The 23997-nt window shown below is 35.9% G+C and overlaps 1 protein-coding gene across 1 annotated transcript; it reads right to left on the bottom strand.

Annotated features, from left to right (window-relative positions):
- Nucleotides 1-2355: 2355 nt before the first annotated feature.
- Nucleotides 2356-3394, bottom strand: LOC131035245 (metallothionein-like protein 4B). The gene is made up of 3 exons (XM_057966913.2): nucleotides 3237-3394; nucleotides 2890-2931; nucleotides 2356-2711 (listed from the first exon to the last, which is right to left on the bottom strand). Exons 1-3 carry the CDS (start codon nucleotides 3311-3313, stop codon nucleotides 2588-2590), a joined length of 243 nt encoding a protein of 80 aa, XP_057822896.1. The 5' UTR covers nucleotides 3314-3394; the 3' UTR covers nucleotides 2356-2587.
- Nucleotides 3395-23997: the final 20603 nt, after the last annotated feature.

Here is a 23997-nt window from a genome sequence, read left to right as displayed (position 1 = left end):
GCCTATATACATGTAAATGTATGTGTATAGTATATATGTAGTGTACACATAAGTATGATGTATGTGTAGTGTACGTATGTGTATGCACATATGATGTCTATATAGTGTATGTACATATGTACATGTATGTATATGTATGATGTGCATGTATGTGTATGAGTTTCCGAACGAAGCGTTGACCGTGTTTAATAATTAATTAATAATTAAAATATAACGAGTGTTTATTTTTCAATTAATTATTACACTGCTTGACTTGGAAGGTGTATAGAGAAATCATATAGTTATGGGATGTTGTTACATCTATTTTCTTTCACATCATGCTACTTAGGCATGACTGTTTATATTAGAGTTGTCAGTATTTATTTATTTATATGGCTCTAGTTTAGTTAGCCGATATGTATGAGTATAGTTATGGTTGGCTGATGTATATTTTTTACAGTCCTTGTGTGTATAGTTATGATTGGTTGATGTATTATTTATTTTTGACAGTCCTAGATGTCCTAGCTGTCTTCTTTGCATTGTTATGGCTGATGTACAATTATGGTTGTTCTAGTTGTCTTCTTTGTATTATTATGGTTGATGTATAGTTATGGTTGTCCTAGTTGTATTGTTATGGTTGATGTATAGTTATGGTTGACTGGTGTATTATTTATTTTTGACAGTTCTAGATGTCCTAGATGTCTTCTTTGTATTGTTATGGTTGATGTATAGTTATGGTTGTCCTAGCTGTCTTCTTGTCTTATTTGTATTGTTATGGTTGGCTGATGTATTATTTTTTCTTTTATTTTGGCTAATTATTTAGTTTTGATAGTCCTAAATATCTTCTTTGTATTGTTATGGCTGATGTATAGTTATGGTTGTCCTAGCTGTCTTCTTTGTATTGTTATGGCTGATATATAGTTATGGTTGGTTGATGTATTATTTTTTCTTTTATTTTGACAGATGTATTATTTATTTTTTACAATCCTAGATGTCCTAACTATCTTCTTTGTATTGTTATGGCTGATGTATAGTTATGGTTGTTCTATTTGTCTTCTTTATATTGTTATGGTTGTATTAGCTGTCTTCTTTGTATTGTTATGGCTAATGCATAGTTAAGATTGTACTAGTTGTCTTTTCTATATTGTTATGGCTGATGTATAGTTATGGTTGGCTGATGTATTATTTTTTCTTTTATTTTATGTCCTAGTTGTCCTCTTTGTATAGTTAGTTGTCTTTTCTATATTGTTATGGCTGAGGAATAGTTATGGTTGGCTGATGTATTATTTTTTCTTTTATTTTATGTCCTAGTTGTCCTCTTTGTATTGTTATGACTAATGGCTAATGTATAGTTATGGTTGTACTAGTTATCTTCTTTTTATTGTTATGGCTGATATATTATTGGTTGTCCTAGCTATCTTCTTTGTATAGTTATGGCTGATATGATGTATAGTTATGGTTGATGTGATGTATAGTTATGGTTGTTCGTCTCTTTGTCTTCTTTGTCTTGTTATAACTTTTTGTCTTCTTTGTATTGTTATAACTTTTCTTTGTCTTGTTATAACTTTTTGTCTTCTTTGAATTGTAACTTATGGCTGATGTATAGCTGATGTATTATTTTTTCTTGTATTTTTTTATTTTTATTATGGTTGTCTTAGTATAGCTGATGGTTGATGTATGTGATGTATAGTTATGGTTATTCGTATCTTTGTTATAATTTATGGCTGATGGTTGATGTATGTGATGTATAGTTATGGTTATTCGTGTCTTTGTTATAATTTATGGCTGATGTATAGTTATGGTTCGTTGATGTATTATTTATTTTTTCTTGTATTTTTTTATTATGGTTGTCCTAGCTGTCTTATTTGTATTGTTATGGTTGATGTGATATATAGTCTCTTTATCTTCTTGTGTTGTTTTTGTATTGTTATAACTTTATTTGTATTGTTATAACTTTATCTTCTTGTGTTGTTTTTGTATTGTTATAACTTATATTTGATATATAGTTCTTTTTGTATTGTTATAACTTATATTTGATGTATAGTTCTCATAGAATGATGTATTATTTTTTCTTGTATTATTTTATTTTGACATTTTCAATAAATGAACAAAAGAAAGACATTGAAACACTAGGACAAAAAAAAGTAAATAAACAAAAAATTTCAAACCCTAGGAAAGGGATGAAACAAGATGGGAGCTCTGAAAATTCAAAAATTCGGAGTCTAAAATCGAAAAGAATATAATGAAAATATCACATCTGTTTGCTTGATTTTCAAGTAAATCTTCTCTTTCAGTTGATAAATGTAAAGCATCAAAACTTATCTTAAGATGGTGGTGTTGAGTTCAAATAATAATAAAATGTGAACATATCTAAGATAGGATAAAGTGCCTTAATTTTATTATTATGAACAAAGCTTTGAAGCTTTTATTACAACAACTTATTAAATTCACAGTTTAATCAACAACCTCCACATGGTCTACACACTTATAAACACAAATCTTTATCTAACTAGATAACACACGTGTCACACTACATAATCTAAATCCAATATTTATCTATGCAAGGGCTGACATTGGAACATCCGCTCTGGCACATACACGTGTCACACTAACAATTTGCCCCGCGCTTGCAATATGACTTTCCCGAAACTGCCACGTCAACTTTGGAGCATGTGCACGGATTGCAGTGACAGTGCTCTCCACAAGAGCAGTAAGCATGCACTTCTCCACCACTACACACAACACAAACAAATTTCAAATTTCATTTTACAAAATAAAAATTTTAAATCATTTTTCACAGATTGTTATTTCAAACGATGAAAATAAACATAATCTTTTGAAAAAAAATTAAAAAAGCTCCCAAGCACAAAGAACTACTACTAATGTTTTGGTGGTGAGTTTCAAGTTTACCTTGTTTGTTCTACAGAAATCCCCTTAGTGACGGTGTCACACCTATCAAAAGCACATACGTCACATAAATTAGAAAATTTTAAAAACATCAAAATTACTATCATAAGCTTAACCACAGATTTAAACAGATTAAATTTAGCGAAACTAGGGTTAGATTTGAAAGAAACCCTAACTCATTTGACCCACATAAGAATGTTAAGACCACCCCATGAGCTCACTCAAGATTTAAAAGCCATAAAACTCAAAACAAAAACTGGAAGTGATACTTTCAATTACAGCCTCCTAAATCCATAAAATCAAACTATACAACCTTAAGAATTGACCCAAAACAAAGATCAATTACATACCTGCAAGTAGAACATGTACAATCTCCATTAGTTAAACACCCACAATTGGAATTAACACATGCACAAGGTCCTTCCATCTTGTTCCTTCTTTCTACTGATCTTCCTATCTATTCAAATGCTGCTCTCAATTGCCTGATATGAACCACAGTTTAAATGGGGGATCTCAATAAGTATATATAGCTGTGCAAAATGGAGGGAGATTTCTTAGACGTGTACTGTTGCATGTCTAGACTTTGCACATGCAAAAAAGTGGCAACACGTCCATTTGCCACGTAAAAGATAAGTCAAATCCAACAAGAAGAAGATGGTACTAGAACGTTGCCATCAAACATATAATAGGATCAGATTTAGGATCAGATTTACTCGTGGCTTCTCCACACACATTAATAGAAGTTTCTAGTTTAATCATGAAAATAGAAGTTTCTAGAATGTTTGGTGCTGTCTCTTCTTGTAGCAGACGCACATTAAATTAAAACAAATTGTTATCATCTCACACCGACTTTTTACTAAGGACGATGAATCATTTTTTTAAAACATACTTATCCACTCATGGTATGCAATCAAGATAACATCAAGTTCAAAACTTTAACTTCATATCATTTTGGGTAATAAAGATAGGTCTAATCATTCTTTATCTCAAGAAAGAATTAAATCATGAGCTCCAAAAAAAAAATTTAATTTAGTTTTTTAATTTTTACACGTTATGTTATGTTATATATATTCTAAGAAAAAAAAATCTTTCGAAAAAGAGGTTTATCGTTTATATTTTAATAATTGTTTATTAGATATCTCTAATTGAAAGTTTGTTAAAATCTAATAGATCAATAACTGTCACTCGCATATGTAATAGCTGAAAAAAAGTTAGTAATTAAAGGACTTGTGCAACTTTATTGATACCAATAGTGCATGATTAATAGGGAATGTGTGCATAAATATTGGATTGGTTGTGCAAATTTTGTGGTGGTCAAAGTGAATAGTTAACAAGGCAATAGATAATATGTATCAGATGTTAACTTGAAATGACCACTTTTGAACCTTGTGCGCATAACAAATCTCACCACATTTATCTTAACTAACCAAAAGCCAAAATAATAGCTATAAGCACTTAAGTAGCACACAGAGAAAACCAAAAGAAATTGTTAAGATCCGACATACTATTTAGGAGCTTAGAGCGCACAAAGTTAGTTATAACAACTACCGGTACCTTTTTCCTATATATACACCCAAAATTAACTAAATAAAGAAGAACATTTGTCATTATATTTAATAGTTGTGCCTCATTGTATTATATCTTATTAAGTATAGTACAATAGCTTTTATTTTTGTTTCTATAATCTTTATCTTCCACACTATATATGAAAGTACCCTAAACCTAATATAGTTTTATTTTCCTTGTTTTTTACTTTTATGTGAAGGCTAAGCAATGGAAGATAGAGGCACTTGCACATAATGTTTGCTTTGTATTATTAGTTTCATTCTTTATCTTTATTTGTCTTCCCATGGCCTTTTTATGCCGTATTCTAAGAGCATCATTTGGGAGTTCATGTTGCACGCATGCCAAAGGATTTGATGATAAAATGTAATGAATAGGGGAAAACAATACTATTAAAATATGTAAAACTAGGAAAATCAAGGATGACCCCTCCATACTCTTTAGAATAAGTGATTTTGAAATTTTATTCTTACTTTTATTTTTTGCTTGTTCGTGTGATTGTAGGTTTTCTCTGGAGTACCTTAGTACGACATGAACATTCAATTAATATTACTATCAAAAGTAATGCATTCAACAAATAACAATCCAACAAAGGATTGTCAATTGTTGCAACAGAATAACCAAAACTCTAACATTTGAAATGCTAACACACAAAATTAATACAATATAGATAAACCTTGAAAAAGAAACCAAATATTGAAGGCACGCTTGTTTGAACAAATTTAAATATAAATTTAAACAAAACACTCATACCTCTAGTAAGATACAATTGATAACAAACTTGACATTTTTAACACTATCCAAGACTCTCCAACAACAACCCTCTCTACAAATCTTTGATCAAATGGAGAAATGTTTTATGTGTGGAGTTTCCCTCCAATATTGGTGTTGGGATTTGGGCACCCAAATTGGGTGTTTGAATGTGGTTCATATATGCATGGTTTTGGATCCAATTTTATTCATTCTACACTTTGCAAATTTTAACCATTTTTTTCTTTTTCTTTAGTGGTTGTCAAACCAATGGAGAGGGGAATTGTTGCACGAGATGTTCATAGTTTCCAAGTGATCTAAGGACATGAATTAGAGGATTACCAGGTGATCTAAGGATGGGATTCGATAATTCCTAGAGAGTAACCTTATATGGATATTACCCATGTGTTTAATAGATTCAAAGTTTCTCTAGCTATTTGCATTTTTCTCTGCAAGAGAGTTCCAGTAGTTTAGAGTGTGTTTTGGCTTTTTGAATGTCCGAGGTGTTGAAAATTTTCATGGAAGCCTTGAGGTTGTGGTTTTCCTGCATTTTATTTGTATTTTGTTGTTATTTGTCAAATAAAACCCCTCTGTGGAGTTTGTAGAAGTTTCTTGAGTGATAGTTCAAACAACAATGTAATATGGCTTCGGTTTGACTCTACTTTTTTTGCATGCTTATGAAATAGATGTAATATTGTTGTTGCAAAAATTTATGACAGAAAATATCATGTTTTTTATCAATACAAATCTCTACTTTCCATTGCATTTCAATTTAAGAAGGATTCGCTAAAGTTCTTGCAAGTTCAATATTCAATTCTTGAAACTAGTTTTCTTATTTTTAGTTATTTGGGAAAGTTTAATTGAAGAAGTTTTAAATATTTCATATCTGATAATTTTATTTGGCAAAGGACATACAAATTATAAATATAATATTTAGTTGCATCTATAAGTGTGACACTTTCCATTGCTTATGGTATATTCATATATCCTTCAATGAAATGTTTTAGGTAACCATCATCATGTTCTTCAATTTTTGTCACTGGCTTCAACACCTCTTTTGAAGCATTTAATGTAACAAATACTCTACTACTTTCTACCAATGACAACTCCAATAACATATGAAAAATTACCAACAAATCATACCTGGGTAAAAGTACACACTTGTGTCTCACTTTTATAAAGCAAAAGGCTAACAACAACAAAACAACTCAACTTCAATGGCACAAAAGTGATATTTCTATTTGGTATTTGAAGATGATGGAAACTGATGAAATGTGTAAAACTGGATGAGGTTTATGCCTATTTTTTTTTTTTTTAAATGGAACAAGAATTGATATTTTTTTTAATTATTAGTCAATTTTTTAATTATTGAAAAATACTGCAAATCGGGGGTTTCACCTCCCACCACAAAACTATATGTAAATAATCTTGTTTTCCTCTTATTTTGAAATATGTTTTAGATGACATCCATAGCCAATGCAGAAAAAAAAAAATCTGATTTCGATGTATATTTTCACCATTATGACAATTCAAAGCCGAAGTTTCCCGAAATCGATAGTTTTCATCTCCCACCAAATTTCCCCTATCAAAACTATAGAAATCCCCAAAAAAACTATATATTATTGAAGAGGGCTCTCTCCTCTAGTGTTATATATAATTTTTAAATTTTTCTGATATGATTTACTATTTTTTTTGTTTTTCCAAATCAGAGTCTTCTCGAATGTTAATATACCTACCTGTATTATTTTTTAATTTTAATATACTAATTCTAATTGAAATTCTATTAAAATTATATGTCAACGTTCCTCACTCCGAGCTCTCAGAAAGGGTATTTTTAGTTTTTTTTTTTTTAATTATGGTCTAATTCTTAGCAGAACTTGAAAGTTCTGCAAATCGGGGGGGGTGGTTTCTAAGTAGGTTGCCATGTGGGATGCCACATAGGCAACCTCAGTCGAGTGGGACTCGGCGGAGTCCCCCAAGCGACGGGACACTCCGCGAGCGGTCGCGTGGGGAAGCAACCGCTTGCTTCCCCACCCTTTCCCTCATATATTAATGAGGTGATTTTTAAAAATTTTAAAAACAAAAAACAACTCATGAAATCTTCAAATTTTTCCAAGGAAGGAGGCGATTTTTTCGAAGGGGGTGATTTTTTCCAAAGGAGTTGATTTTTTTCTTAAGGAGTATTCACTTGCGATTTTAGGATAGAAAATTTCAATACTTTGTGTAATGGGGAATAAAAGAAATAGAGAAAAAAAAATATGATCGTATAAGGGATGATTCAATGAAAGGTCATACAAAATGTAATCAAGAGAAACCTATTGATGTTGAAGAAGGTCCTATTGATGTTGAAGATGAAGCAACTGAAGTAGCAGTAGAAATTGGTACTAGTCAAGGTACGAATTTTTCTTCTGTCATGAAAAATTTAATGGAGATGAATGAGGATTCTCTTTTCAGTCAAATTTCATCTGAACACATGGTACCAGAGAGCACAATTAAATTGCATTGCAAAAACATGTGGGAGGAATATTTGAAAAAAAATCTATGGTCGGGAGAGCACAATTATTTGTAAAGTTATTCAAGAAAAGAGAAATGACTCTTGTTTTGGAGTTGTTGGGTGTCAATAATAGGAAAAGCTCAGGAGGTCATGTAAAAGAAACAATAGTTGAAAAATTGCAAGATGCATTGAACCTTATTAATACCACAAGTCAAGGAGTTGATTCAAGTGTTGCACGTAGAGCGTTGATGACTATGATTTCTAGTAAGAGGTTGTCACATAAAAGACAACTTACTGCAATTTCTGAATTACTGCATATATCTAGAAAAACTATTCAAAGATATATTAGGAGGAGAAATATGTTAGACGAAAACATTGAAATGAATTGGGTAAATATTTGTAGACTTCCTTGAAAAGATGGAATTTTTGAAGATGTAAGAAGACTGGTCATTGAATATTGGACTAGCCACTCTCGTGTTTCTTCCAATAGAAGGGACACTATACAAATGAAAGATGAAGAGACCAGTATGAAGATTTTGTAGATACAACACAAAGTGAACTATTTGAAGCATTCAAGGAAGAATTTTCAGATGTGAAAATATGTCAGAGAATGTTTGAGAGGTTGCCCCCTTGCTTTGTACACATAAATAAGGTACGTGAAACTTGTTGTCGAAATCATGTTGAGTTTCATCTATACTTAGAGTCATATAAAAAAACTATGGCGGGTACTTAATCCAGATATGGTCATCCCTGGAAGTACGACACAATTTGTGAAATCAATTTTATGTGATAAATCAGAAGATTTAGATGACTTCAATGTACAGTGTATAAAAAGTACATGCATTGATTGTGGAGATTTGCAAAAAAATCCATTACAAATTGAGAATATTGATGTTTCAATGCCAGTTTTGTGGAAGAGATTTCAATATGAGACATATCAAACTAAGATAGGAGATGAATCCAAAAAAGCTACATTGAAGGAGAGTGAATTGCCCTACCTTGAATTTATGAACAGACTTTGTACTATGATTTATCCACATATCCAACATTGTCATGGTGCATGATGGCAAGCTAAACAATTTCGTGATTCCAAAAATTGTTTTCCACCTAGTTGTATTATTTCAATTGTAGATTTCTCTAAGAACTATACATTTGCCCCTCAATCACAGATTCAAGCTCAATATTATCATTCTGATCAAGTTGCAATATTTGTGCAAGTGACCTATAGACACACACAATTTGATGTGGATGGGATAGAAAATTGTACGGATCCAAATGAACGCATTATCATCAAGGAGGTTCATTTCTATATCAATGATGATAAGGTTCATGATAGGAGCTATGTAGCTTATTGTTTTGTAGTTTTTTGAAGATCTTGCAAATTGCGGGATAAATGTTTCACAACACTGGATTTGGTCGGATGGTTGTGTAGGTGAGTACATAAGTTTCAATTCATTTTTATTTATATGTAAATTTGTATTTGATTTCAATTTGATAAATTTTATTTTAAATGTTCAATTGTTCATGTACATGACATACAACTTTACATGGAGTAGGACAATTTAAATCTGCAAAAGCCTTTAATTGGCTATCCATGCAACATGCTAGACACAATGTTAAGTTTCCATGGAACTTCTTTGAAAGTGGACATGGAAAAGGAGAGCACGATGGAGCAGGAGCATGTGTGAAGCGTGCACTTCGCCAACATGAACTTGCAGGTACTGTTAATTTTATTTTCAATTTGTTTGTATCTATTTCTTAATATAACTTTATTTAAAAAGAAGTGCACATAACAACATCTCTAAGTTCTTTAATGTAGGTAATAGCATAGAGAATTCAAACAAAATTGTTGAATGGTGTCAAATTCATTTTGCTAGTTGGGACACGCCATACAAAAAACGTTATTTTTGGGAAGTGAAAGGTAAAATATTTTTGTTCTCAAGAATTCTTAAAAAATCTCATCAGCTCTGCATTTCGCTTTTATCCTAAAGTTGTTGATCTAAAAATGTGTAAATTTCATTTCATATTTGTAATAGGTATTGATCGATCTAATCCTTATAATTGTTAAACAATTGTTGGTATTAGAAGTTTGCATCAAGTGATGACTACAGAACACCACAAGCCTCTATTGATTCAAGTAAGAGAAAAATCATGCTTTTTGTGCTAACTATGTTGAGGACAATCCAATGAGTCAGTGCGAGAATATTGCAAATGGATATGTCTCACAATGGGATATGAAAGAGTTAATCAGAATGCCTCCTTATGAAGATGATGAAAATGTCATAGACATCCATGATCATATATATCTAGTTGATTATGAACGTGTTTGTGATTTAGTCGTTACAGGTGCATGTGTGCATACATGTTCTTTTAATTTTTTTTAATTTAGATCATGTAGTGATGTTCAAATTTTATCTTCATCTTACTTTTGTTTTAAATTTATATGGTGTCATCTGGATGTACATAAATAGGTGATATTTTGTTGTGATTGCGGTTGCGGATCCTGACAATGTGGAAGGTGTAGATTATTATCTACTAAGATGCACAAAAGAAAAATTCAAATTGCCAGAAGTAATTGTAGACGGTGATGGATAGTCATATACTGGTTCAGTTGCTATAGAAGGCACCTATTATCAACAAACTAAGATAGACAAAAATGGTGTTCAATTTATTGAATACATGCCTGAAAAAACAATTCTACATTACAATCACTTGGTTATAGCGACAAAGCTGCAATTTGAGACATTGCCAAAAAAAGGACATGGCAACCATAAGTGGAGGTTACCTTTTGAAGAACATGAAATTTTTTTGGAGATAATAAAAGATAGAGAGGATCCAGACTATATGTATCACAAGCTAACTTAGGCTATCTAACTTGTTTTTGTAACTCATACTTTTATATTTGAACTAAAGTTTGAAGTCATGTTTAATTTGACCTAGGACTATATATATATATATATATATATATATATATATATACACCATATTAGAACTTAGAGATGATACTTTAATATTGGATCATATCTAGTTTATTTTTTTTGACATGGTGAACAATGGTTTTATAAACATGTAACACAACTAAGTAGACAAATTTAATAATAATGAGTTCGAAGAAATTGAATACTAATTTAGCATGTATTATGATCCCCTTAAGACATCCCCTTATGAAATCCTTTTTCAACCAAATTATGCACTAAATAATAAATTATAAATATTAAGGAAAGGTGTTGATGAATTAGGAGAGTGAGAGTGCACCTAATTCAGAGTGAAAGCACATTGTAACAAATAAAATAAACATGCACAACACATGAAATGTCTATAAACATGTAACACATGAAATGTCTAGATAAACATGTAACATGTATGAAATGTCCAAGTATAATGTCTAAAATAAGGCTACAAATGCAATGTCCACAGTTCATGTATAATATCTAAATGTCCACAACATGTATAATAGAAATCAAGTGCATAATAAAAACATAATGTTCACAACACGTATAATAGAAATGTCAACAGCATATATAAATGTCAGATGTATCCAGATAATAGAAATGTCCACGACATATACATAATAGAAATGTCGGATATATCCAAAATAAAAGAAGCAAGCATGCATATAACAATAATAAGCTATGTCATGCCCTGTCTTGATCCCTGATTTGATCGGTCACCTGCTCCAGGGGCCTACATTGTGTACACAATTTCCATGTTAAAAAAATTATATATAGTGGATCCTAATGAATAGGAAAAAAATAAGACACGTCCATTTAAATTTAAATATAAATTTACCTGTGTATCCTGATGAATAGGATCACCAGGTGCCTGCAAATCCCCATATCTCGCAGCCATCATAATCTCTTGTAATATATATTTAAAATTAAAAAAATATGTCAGTGGTAGTGAATACATAGAAACTTTATATATACAACTAAGTTAAAATCAAATTTTGGTTTCTTACCTTATTCTTCTCCTTGAATGCACGCCCGATGCCAGATATCTCCGAAGAGTGTAATGACACAACATCTGGATCAATAAAGTCATCCATAAGAATAGATGAAAAAACTCATCACCGAACTCCTGGAGTCTGTGGTGTAGGATGCACTGTAGTCTCGGGAGTTGTAGGAGGTATCAAAATATCCTCCTGCCTGGAACTACCAGGCTCTGAATCTCATCCACCATGGCTGGTACTAGTCAAGGATCTCTGAAGTACGCATCCAATGAACTCAGGCGGTTGCTGAGGAGTGATCCCATGTAATGTAGATAGAGATTGATAAGCATCCACAAGATCACTCACTAAATAGGAGCTCATATGGCGCAAATGATCCTTTGATAACCGTGCGATCTCTGCAAGCGACGGTAGCTCATAACGAATATATGGGTCATAAAATGAATCCATCTCATCAACAATAGGGGCAGTACGAGAACGCAACATATATCTCCCCACACAATCAGAAGTCATCTCATCAACCTGAGTAGAAATGTTGGCAATGCTAGAATACATGCCAACGTGTGCCTCCTCAATTGCCATATTACCAGCACTACCTGTGACCAAATCCAAACCTTTCAGAAAAACCAAAAGGTTCTGACCCACCATTTCCCTCTTACTAAGGAGATGTGTATCACACTGTCTAAATCCATCTGCAAATCTGCCCCTACCCTACCCAGCATGTCGTGGAAAGTCTATGTAATCAACATCATATCCTAGATGAAATTATGCATATAATTTGACGCCCTCCTAAATGGCACAAGGTTAGTCTATGATCAAAGAACACAAAACACACAAAACATTAGTGTTAATCAATCTAAAACTAAACTATGAAGGCATACCAAAAGAGACACAAAAGACATGCTAATTTATCTAATAAACAAAACACAGATTATGAGGCATCTCCAACTGCCTCTTAGCATGGCTTTAGCTTCTTCTCCCTTGTTCCTCTCCTCTCCAAGTTCCAAAATAGTGTAGCTCTCAGCAGCTTTTTGCACTATGGATGCTTATGGAGGATTGAGATTGTAGTATAGCTCTAAATGTGAAATAAAAAGCTAATACTAATGATAAAATGATGTATTTTAACCAAAATGATAAGATGTTAGATTGCTTATGCTAAATGCTCTCTAAAAATGTCTATAGCCTAAATGCATACAAGTTTTCAGGATCTGGATTATGAAGGAATGGGCTCTATTTATAGGAAAAAATGGAGCAATGGATGGCCAGGATTGAAAGGTTTAATCAAGGGTTGAGCTTGAAAGTTGGGGATCCATGTGCACAATTGGCACCAATAAAATAGTGACAAGTGTCAACACAGGATTGGGTTGAGAGAAGAGGTTGGAGGCATTAAAGGCCTGAGAAGACCTCATGGTTATCTAGAAGGTAAGGGTCAAGCCCAAATTAGGATTACCCACTGGATTAAGAGTTAATCCAAGGATAAACTTTTGTGCAAATGATTAAGAGATAATCATGGTCAAAGCATTAAATGCTTGATGAGACCCTTGGGTTGGGTAGAGGTTGAGTCAAAACAAATGTTTTAACCATGTAGGAGGGTTTGGGTTAACCATTAATGGTTATTGGAGACTTTGTGGATTAAGTGGTTGAAAGTTGGAAGCCTTTAATGGCTATCGAAGACTTTGAGGATTTAAGTGGTTGAAGGTTGAAAACCTTTAATGGTTATCAAAGACTTTTAGGCTTTGAGAAGTGACTCCATTTTGTTTAGGAATGTGACAAAGTTTAGAGGAGGGATTAGACTAATTAGGAAGGGGTTAGAAGAATCTAGAAGGGGATTAGATTTTGCAAGTGGATTTGGTGGGTGAGGAAAAATAGGATTTTATTTAAAATAAAAATTCATTTATTCCAATAAATGTGTGCAAGTTGCATTTGTAGGAAAATGCAAGTGGGGTGGGGATAATGATTTAAATAAATGTTTTATTTAATTTATTTAAAAGAGGAATAGGGGGATATAATTAAATAAATTGATTTTATTTATTTAATTGAATGGAATTTGATTTAATGAATTAATTAAAATAAATTGAATAATTTATTTAATTAATAGAAGAATGTTTGGGGATGAATTAATTAAATATTAATTTAATTAACTGATGGCTTAATGGATTTTTAATCAAATAAATATGAAATATTCATTTAATTAAAATGGACAGATTTATGTGACTACACAATTGTTTGCAGAAATACTATGGCAGCTCATCCTTTTGTGGCCACCTATGATGTGTCACCAACCATCTAGGATTTATGAATGGTGCAACAATAGGATCCTCACATCTAGTGACCCAATATCCTCTAACCACGGCCATTTCCATGTAAAATGGGAACATGGATTTCACATTCACTGTAGAAACATCTCTATCTATTGTTTTCCATTTAACCGTGCCATAGACAGTGTGAGATAAAGTCCTATAAAAATTCGCATTGTGAGAGCCATCATATGGGTTGTATGATTGAGCAAGCTCGATCATATGCATCAGCTCATCTCTAGTATGTTCTAATTTATCCCCATTTGCCAGCACATGAGTGTTATTTAAAGTTTGTTGTAACTGCACTAGAGAGGACTGCATTCTCAAAATAGTCTGAGTACGAGAAGTCTTTGAATTCTCAAGAGTCTTAGACCTATGTGAGGTTTGCCGAGGATCAGGATGCACACTCTACTCAGAATATAAATATTGTGAACCACTAGAAGCCATATCTAGATGTGATGTGAAATGTATGAATGTGTGTGTGTGTGTGTGAATCTACATGTATACATTAAATTGAATTAAAAACAAGTTCATTTACAATGTATGCCACAAACAAGATGAAACATTGTACAATATGCTTTAAACATTTTAAACAAAAGGAATCAAATGAACTGCGACCTATAGACATTGAAACTTAAAGATTACATTGAAAAACAAATTACATGAACTTATTTAACATAAAAATTATAATATGCATATGCGACTACACTATTATAGATAATGATTATGATCATTTTATTAAACTAGAAAGTTACGCCAAATATCAATAATAATAATCATTCTAGCATAATTGTACTTCAAATTTAAAATTTTGTAATAGGTATATAATGTTGGAGTAAAATAAACAATCACCTAATTTATTAATAAATCATTAATTAGGTCTCCTTTTACTTTATCTAGGGTTTTCATTTTTCTTTTATAAGCATTCATTAGTGTACAATGTAATCTAGTTAATCTATTTTAATTCATATTCATTTCATTGGGTAAGTGCATGAACTTCAAAGAGCTATTTGAAGGTCATGCACTCAAAACTAGGAGTTTAGAAAAGAATAAGAATTGTAGTACTCTGAATCTAGTTTCTAAACTGCTAAATTTTTTTAAAATTTGATAGTATTAAGAGGGTCAAACCTTTCACGCACGAAAAACTGTTCCTCATTTTTTCAAAAAAATATAACATAACTATTTTTGTGCGATGCACAAAATATATAGTTAGATTTACTATTTTGCAAAAACCTTTGGTAGGATGATAGGTAAGAGTGAGATCTAGAATTTGAGTATTTTATTTTTTATGATTTTTGGAAGTGACCGCATCTTGAAAATTTGGTACCTGTTCGTGCGCTGGGCATAACTTGCATCAAAATAATCAAAAATGCAATTTTTTTTTTTAAAAGTGTATAGAATCTAGTGTAGAACAATAATATATAATTTATTTTGAATTTGGTCGAGTATATCAAAAGTTATTAAAAAAATGGTAGACATATGTCTGTGAGGACTGTCAAGGCACTGATAAAGAAAATTAAAGTTTACTATGCTAATGTTGTCCAAAACTAGAAAAATTTATATGGTTAGAAGAAAAAGATGTGTGAGATTATGGTGGTAATTTTAGAGATACCCACTAGATCATTTGTAAACCCAATGACGATGAAGTCAAGAAATCATGGTGGAGGATGAAAAAACATGTAAAGGAACAAAAAAGGGGGGAAAATGGGCTTGCAAGCCTTAGGGTCATTTTCCAACCCTCTTACCAAGCCAAAACCCGCATGGGTTTTGAAAAACCAAAAGTACTATTCGCAGTTCTAAATAACTCGTACGGGTTATGTAAAACTAGAAATATTTTTTTTTGTTTCACAAAACCTATACGGGTTATGAAGACATAATAATGTATGCTTGTAAACTTAGCATTTACTACACATGTTTTAGGCATACCTAGATAATATGTGTTTATGTATGTATATATGCATATCTATAGTTATATATGCACATATTTATATAGATATATGTATATATGTTTGTATACATGCATGTAGCTCTTCTTTTCCTCTCTCTCTCGTCTTACTTCCCCCATCATTGTCTTTGTCTATTCTGAGCCCTAATTATCTTCCTTGAGTTCTATCTCATCTCTCTCCCCCTCACACTTCTCTCTTTTTTTATTCTCTCACCCTTTTCTCCTTCTTGTTCTCTCTCTACCTCATGTCTCTCACTCTCTCTCTCTCTCTCTCTCTCTCTCTCTCTCTCTCTCTCACACACACACACACACACACACACACACACACACATTATCCTATCCTATTCTCACCCTCTCCCCCCTCTCCCTCCCCCTTTCGTTATCTTAAATCTCTCTTTCTCTCCCTCTCTCTCTCCTATACTCTCTCTCTCTCCCTCTCCCTCTCCCTCTCTTTATCCTATTCTCCCCATCTCCACCCTCCCTCTCCCACTCTCTCTCCCTCCCCCTCTCCTTATCCTACTCTCTCTCTCTCTCTCTCTCTCTCTCTCTCTCCTTTTCCTAATCTCCCTCTCTCTCTCCCTCTCCCCCTCTCCTTTTCCCAATCTCCCTCTCTCTCCCTCTCCCCCTCTCCTTTCCCCAATCTCCCTCTCCCTCTCCCTCTCCCTCTCCCTCTCTCCCAATTTCTCCTCTATCTCCCCCCTCTCTCTTCCTCTCCCTCTCCTTATCCTATTCTCTCCCTCTTCCTATCTCCTATTATTTCTCTCTCTCTCTCTCTCTCTCTCTCTCTCTCTCTCTCTCTCTCTCTCTCTCTCTCTCTCTCTCTCTCTCTCTCTCTCTCTCTCTCCCTCTCCCTCTCCTTTTCCCAATCTCCCTCTCTCTCCCTCTCCCGTCCTCTCTCCCTCTCCCCCTCTCCTTTTCCCAATCTCCCTCTCTCTCCCTCTCCCCCTCTCCTTTCCCCAATCTCCCTCTCTCTCCCTCTCTCTCTCCCCCTCTCCTTTTCCCAATCTCCCTCTCTCTCCCTCTCTCTCTCTCCCCCTCTCCTTTTCCCAATCTCCCTCTCTCTTCCCTCCCTCCCTCTCTTCGTCTCCCTCCCTCTCTCCCTCTCCCCCTCTCCCCCTCTCCTTTTCCCAATCTCCCTCTCTCTCCCTCTCCCTCTCTCCTTTCCCCAATTTCCCTCTCTCCCTCCCCCTCTCCTTCTCTCCCTCTCTCCTTCTCCTTTTCCCAATCTTCCTCTCTCTCTCTCTCTCTCTCTCTCTCTCTCTCTCTCTCTCTCTCTCTCTCTCTCTCTCTCTCTCTCTCTCTCTCTCTCCTTTTCCCAATCTCTCTCTCTCTCTCTCTCTCTCTCTCTCTCTCTCTCTCTCTCTCTCTCTCTCTCTCTCTCTCTCTCTCTCTCTCTCTCTCTTCCCAAGGAGCATTGTGTGAAAATTTGAATTTTTTTTTAAAAATGCCCGTGTTCGTCGGAATTCCGACAACATCAGGAATTTTATTAAAAAAAAACACACAACGCATTTTCATTTTGAAAGCAATTCGAAGCAAGCGACGACCGTCTTGCCTCCCTGCACCCCCCCCCCCCCCCCCCCCCCGCCGGAGCGATCTCTGCACAAGAAAGGTAAGGGAAACTAATTGTTTTCCGCAATCATATTGAGACTGGTTCTTTTTTGCAAATTAATCACATCCCGTGTGTATGCTACCCCATTTTGTGATTTTTGTTATTGGAGCATTTGCAACTAATTTCTGACAAAAAACCCCCTTCGATTATGCTTTGATCGATGTCCATACCTTGTTCCAAAGCTCTTATTTTGGCACACGCAGGGAGGACGCTGGCAAACATTGTAGAGAAACTTTATTAACAAAATACAACAGTTATGGATCATGAAACCCTTGACCCAATAGACACTACACATGCAAAGCTCGAAATGAGTTAATAAAATGTTTTTGAACCAAATGCTTAACAATATTTAGAAACGACAGTAACGAGGATTTTTACAAAAACAACCCTTAATCATACAATAAATATACATACCAGTTTGTATATTTATCAGACACGGGCTACCAGTTACATAGTTGAAAATATAACAATCAATGGGAAACAGGGTAACAAACTTTTACTTTTCAAACCTTGAAACAAAATGAGAATAATGAAAAGATACACATAAATATCCATTGTAATTGAAACCAATGCCTTTCATTCACTATTCAACGAGTCATCGACTTCCTTACCAAACTATCATGGAATGTCCAAATTTCTTCCTCATCCAAGAAGCAAGAACCCTAACTATTGTGTGTGTTATAGCCAGAGCTCGAGATATTGTAAATGAATTTTGATGGGATCATAATGTTTAGCTTACCTTCCAACAATGGTTGCTTCAAATGATATACCTCCACCAAAGGGGAGAATGAGCTCCAATGTTTCAAATTGACAGTAGCAATAGGAAAGGAAAGGGAGCAAGAATGAATAGTCAACCCAAAAAAGAGATTTTTAGGAAATGGATACCATTGATGACATAGATATATTGGCAATGAAGCTCTCCACACCCTTAGGACAATTTTACAAAGATGAGGGTGGAAAACAACCAACCAAGGAAAAAAGAAATCCATCACACTAAAATCAAAGACTATACCCCATCTTGAAATGTGTGACTATTTAGTAATCCTAGAAAAATTGTGAAGGGGGTAAGTCTTGATAATAGTATTTGGTACAGGTGGTGAAAGAGCCCTAGAATATTTGAATGAGCATAATTGGGGATTCGAAACTAGATCAAGACAAACTATTATTTCTTCAATAGAAAATTCACATGCATTTGAGAAATGCCTAGAAATTTTGTGTCTGGATGATACCTCCTCTTGTTTGTTTATCACAATATGTTGAGACCACAAACCATGTATACATTGGACCTTCAAAGTTGAAGGGACAAATTTGGTAACATCAAATAATATGGATAACTTAACTTAACTGAGAATGTTGCATTATCAACAATAAAAATCCTGATCTGGTTTATAGATGCAATTTTGTGGTTGAAATTTGGGTCTTAGGGCTGACATTGAGATAAACATGACTGTATTTCATGAGAATTTGAACTCAAAGCATTGGCACTATCACTTATGGCTATATTAGTTTTTTAAGACACTTTCATAGTGCACTTCACCTATCCTAATAACGGACTATCATGAGATTCTTAAGAATGGAAATACTCCAAACATTCATGCCCTCTATGTTGTCATTGTGGTTTTCAATCATTGCAACTACATGCTTTTCAAGGACCAAGTAGTGTTCTTTTTTCATTGTTCTACTGTGTTTCTCAAGGTGCACCAACATAGTTTTATTTAATGGCTTTGTTTTGATAGTGATTTCTCCATGGCTTCCACTATCTTTTTCTTGGCACATTCAATGCATTGTCATCTATCACTACTATTTATTGTCCTTTTTACCTTTATTGAGGTTGTTCTCATACATGTCATTCACTTTATCTATGAGTATATCTCAACCAATTCACTATTGTAAGTAGAAATAAAAGATTAGTCTCATCTCTTTTACTATTTTAGACCTTCATAGTAATCTTTGCAATATATCATTTCCTTCCAATTATATGGAATAATGATTTTCTTTTTATGGAATGTGATGAAGGCTTGAGTGTGTCTTCTTGAACAAAAAGAGGACTTAGAGAAAGTAGATTCACATAAGGATAGGTGGATTTTCCTAAAGATGAAGGGATAAGACTTAACAAAAAGAGGACTTAGGATGATGACAAGGAGGATTCATTTAAGGATATGGCATATTCACCTAAGGGATAGTGTATTCTCCCAAGAATATGGAAAAATTATTGATTGGTGGAATGACATACTAGATCAAGGAATGATACAAGGGTAGATTCACCTAAATATAGGGTAAATTCAGCTAAAAGGGTACCCATGAGATTGTGGTATTGAGTACCTATCTATGGATGGTGTATTTGGATACAAGTATGATGAAACCATGCTTGTGTATGATGAAACAAAGTCCAGATCTCTATTATAGGTCCAACATAATCTCTATTATTTGAGACACCATTTTATTAGCATATCCAATTAGGGTAATTTATGGGTTTAATTATGGATCATGTTGTCTATTTCCATGCACTATTGAACTTATTTGGATGTATTGTGATTATTTTAATTTTGTAGTTATAAATAAATTATGTTTGTACCTTAGAAAGGGTAACTCCAATTGATGTTTGAGCAGTTTATTTGAAAACTTATGGTGATTATTGCCCTATGTTATGTAATGGAGTTATTTTTACACTAATTGTATATGGTGAAAATGGATAGCAATAAACAACAATATTGAAAGACTAAAATGGATTCAACCACCAAACCCTAGCCTAACAATGAACAAAGATCCACCATAACATATGAAGATAACCTAAGACAATGCGAAATAACTCAAAATCACAAAGATTATACCATCACATGTCCAATAGGGTTTTGATCTCCATTCTTCCTATCTCCATTGATCTTGCTTGATATATTTGCTCTCAGATTTTTATGTGCACAAGAGCTCAATAAAGAACGGAATGTGGTTGTAAGTGGAATTGTAGTGTAGCCAAGTCCTCCAAAATCAGTTATTAGGATATGTCATTAGGCATTAGGGTTTGATAATGAAGAAAGCATCTCCTTAAATAGAAGACACAATAGAAAATGGAGGGTTAAGATTGAGAGGTGTAAAAAGAGAGGTCGGCTAGGATTAGAGGGTAGGTATAAGAAATACCAAAATAATGAAAAGAGGTAGGTAGTGTAGGAAATAAGAGATGAATGACATGTGTCATGTGTAGAAAAAGATAATGAATTAATTAAATAAATAAAGATTTATTTAATTAATAGAAGAAGTAGGGCAATTAAATAAATAAAATATTTATTTAATTTAGGAAAGGGATAATTTAAATAAATAAATGTATTTATTTAAATGAGAAATAAGGCTAGAAGAGGATAAATGAATTAATTAAATAAATAAAGATTTATTTAATTAATAGAAGAATTAGGCTTAGATAATTAAATAAATAAAATATTTATTTAATTAGACATGACAATTTTGGGTGTCTACATTTTGCCCCTCTTTGAGACAATGCGGCTTGTCGCGTTGTTTCAAAGAAGATAAGATGAACTGATACAGAGTTGCCCCAGGATGGGAATGATATGCCCCCTCGAGAGATTGGATGAAAAAGTCTGGAAAGATTGCAGACAATCTCTCGATAAGAAAGATGGGATAGAATGGACTGACTAGATAAAGTGACAAAGTCACGGGATGAGGAAGACTGACTCGGGAAATGAGGGCGAGGGCTAGGGTAGGCTATAAGATAGACCACGGGCAAAAGACATCCTCATTGTCATTCACACCCTTACGAGATCACAGTGCAGAGCGAGAAAAGAGCAGCAGCAGTCAGCAGCAATGGCATTCGTTCATAGATTCGACCGTGTCCGCCGATTCCAGCGACCAGCCGATGCAGGAGAGCCAGTAAGTACCCGAAAACCTCCTCGTACTTTCACGCATTTCAAGTTTTGTCATAAATGCATGTTTAGGAGCAATAAATGCGCTAGAAATAGGGTAGTTTAAAAGTGCAAAAACGCGCAACCGCGTCTGTGTCAGCGCCAGGCGCGTCTGTGTCCAACAGGCGCGTCTGTGTCGGGTCCAGGCGCGTCTGTGCTTGGAACCGCGTTTGTGTTGAATGCGGACGCGTTTGTGAAATGTAGTAGCGTCTGTGCTTTTGAATAGCGTTTATGTCCTGCAGGGACGTCTGTGTTCCCTGGTCGCGTTTGTGTCTGGCATAGGCACGTTTGTGTTTAGAAAGCGCGTCTGTGTTGCAGAGGCGCGTTTATGCAGTCTATAAGCGCGTTTATGAGTTAAAAGCGCGTGTGTGTTGAAAAAGTGCATTTATGTGTTTAAATGCATGGTTTTAGTCCTTTAGGTCAAATCGGCAGTTCTGTGATGAACATACGCTGTCGATTGGATAAGCTGCTGAGAGGATACACTCAAGCAGGTCCTCTAGGAAGATTAGGATAAATCAAGGCACTTTGTGATGAACAGGGAGCACCAGGATATGCAGCACTTTGTGATGAACAGGGAGTGCGAATGTGAGTGACACTTTGTGATGAACAGGGAATGTCACACACGTAGTACTTTGTGATGAACAGGGAGCACTACTAGGATAAATAGCAACACTTTGTGATGAACAGTGAGTGTCACTAGGGTAGATAGCCATATGCATTTGGGTAGCAAGTAGCATTTTGTGATAAACAGTGAATGCCACAATAACTGACAAGATTGATTTGCTTGACTGCAGGAGTATTTGCCGATGTTGGAGTCACGGGAGAGATTCCCATCGACTCAGAGACTGCGTCCAGAGTTGTCTATCCAGGACATGATTTCCATTGAGGAGATGGGTCTCACATATATGCTCTATGTGCCCGAGTTTCGGGCAAACATGGGGTTGCTGACTGCATTGGCCGAGAGATGGCACTCAGAGACATGCACGTTTCACCTGTCGATGGGTGAGATGACAGTGACACTGGAGGATGTATACAGGATATTACATGTTCCCATTGATGGAGAGTTGATCCCCTACGACCGTGACGGTGACAGGGAGGCCTTGAGACGGGTCTTTCAGGATCCTGAGTTGGAGATGCGAGCAGGCCATGTAGCCTGGGACACCATGACTGCCACAGGATTAGCATTGTCGGCAGTTGTTGGGGGAGTTATCAGTGGATACCTGTGTCCAGACAGGGCCACACGAGGATTAGCAGTGGGCTGGGGAGGGGCCTTGGAGACGCTGATGGCAGAGCACACTAGGTATGCATGGGGGCCATGTGTCCTAGCACATTTGTACTATGAGCTGCATCAGTTTGTATACCACGGATCAGTGGGGCTGGGCTGCGGTGTGACTCTATTGCAGGTGTGGGCCTATGAGCACCTTCCAGTGACGAGGCCGATTCATTTCAGAGGCAGAGGACAGGGACAGAGTTTTGTTCATTTGTATGCCATGATCACATCCCAGCCTCGGATTGGGAGATTGGAGCACTGGAGGAGAGTCATTGATGACATTGATATGGTGATCTGGAGGCCGTACCTGGGGTGCGAGGAGTGGGGGGACGATGCACTGGAGCTGCCCTACACCTTCCGGAGTAGGTACCTGATTGGGCGGACGCCCTATATATTAGAGAGACAGCTGGTGGATAGGGTATGCAGGCAGTATGGCAGGATTCAGAGGATGCCGCGAGGCTCGGGCATGTATGCCCGTACAGTCAGAGATCAGGTGCAGTTTGGCCCACTGCTATCATATGATCAGGCAGTGATGCAGCTGGCGGAGATGATGCCGATGCCATGGGACATGTGGCCAGAGGTAGATGATGCAGGGATGGACGCAGAGTACTCTGCGTACTGGGCAGAGCATCCATTTCCGAGGTTGACAGATCCGGCAGAGCCAGTGGATGGAGAGGGTGGAGGAGATGATGATGAGGGAGGAGGGGATGCAGGTAGGGGCCGGCGGAGGCGGAGGGGAGTGGTGGGAGAGAGACGGGTAGCACCTCGGAGGGAGGGAGGTCAGGAGAGAGCAGCTCCAGTGGTGAGAGGACGGGGTGGACTGCCCCTACAGGTGCCAGCAGCACAGGGTCCCAGAGAGGGACAGAGACAGGTGCAGCCAGAGGGACAGAGACAGGTACAGGCACAGGGACAGGTGCAGGCAGAGGCACAGGGACAGGCACCTGTAGAGGAGGAGCCACAGGCAGGGACGGAGAGCGGAGACTCCGAGGAGGATGAGGTGGTGAGGCTGCGGGAGATCTGCCAGGGCCAGGCAGATGAGATTGAGGATTTGGTTCGAGAGAGGAACCACCTCAGGATCAGGGTCCGAGATACAGAGCGGGAGAGGGATCAGGCCATCCAGAGATATACCGAGGCCGAGACAGCTCTGAGGGCAGGTAGGCGGGCAGCAGAGGATGCAGGGGCAGGCTACGCCTATGTTTTGCGAGCGGGAGAGGAGATCGCCTACTGGAGGGATCTATATTATGCAGCCGTGCCAGCAGAGCAGCGGGCTAGGAGCTTCCAGAGGTCGTCGCGCACAGCGACGGCTACGGGAGGGAGCCGCAGGAG

The sequence above is a fragment of the Cryptomeria japonica genome, chromosome 5 (genome assembly GCF_030272615.1).
Source record: "Cryptomeria japonica chromosome 5, Sugi_1.0, whole genome shotgun sequence".
In the NCBI taxonomy this organism is placed as follows: domain Eukaryota; kingdom Viridiplantae; phylum Streptophyta; class Pinopsida; order Cupressales; family Cupressaceae; genus Cryptomeria; species Cryptomeria japonica.
This window is presented reverse-complemented; position numbering and strand designations above follow the sequence as displayed.

What these genes read in the sequence shown, in the direction of transcription:
- LOC131035245 (XM_057966913.2), bottom strand. Translation starts at nt 3,313, where the DNA reads ATGGAAGGACCTTGTGCATGTGTTAATTCCAATTGTGGGTGTTTAACT. An exon ending in TGTACATGTTCTACTTGCAG is followed by an intron (nt 2,932 to 3,236) that starts GTATGTAATTGA and finishes TGCTTTTGATAG; the next exon opens with GTGTGACACCGTCACTAAGG. An exon ending in ATTTCTGTAGAACAAACAAG is followed by an intron (nt 2,712 to 2,889) that starts GTAAACTTGAAA and finishes TGTTGTGTGTAG; the next exon opens with TGGTGGAGAAGTGCATGCTT.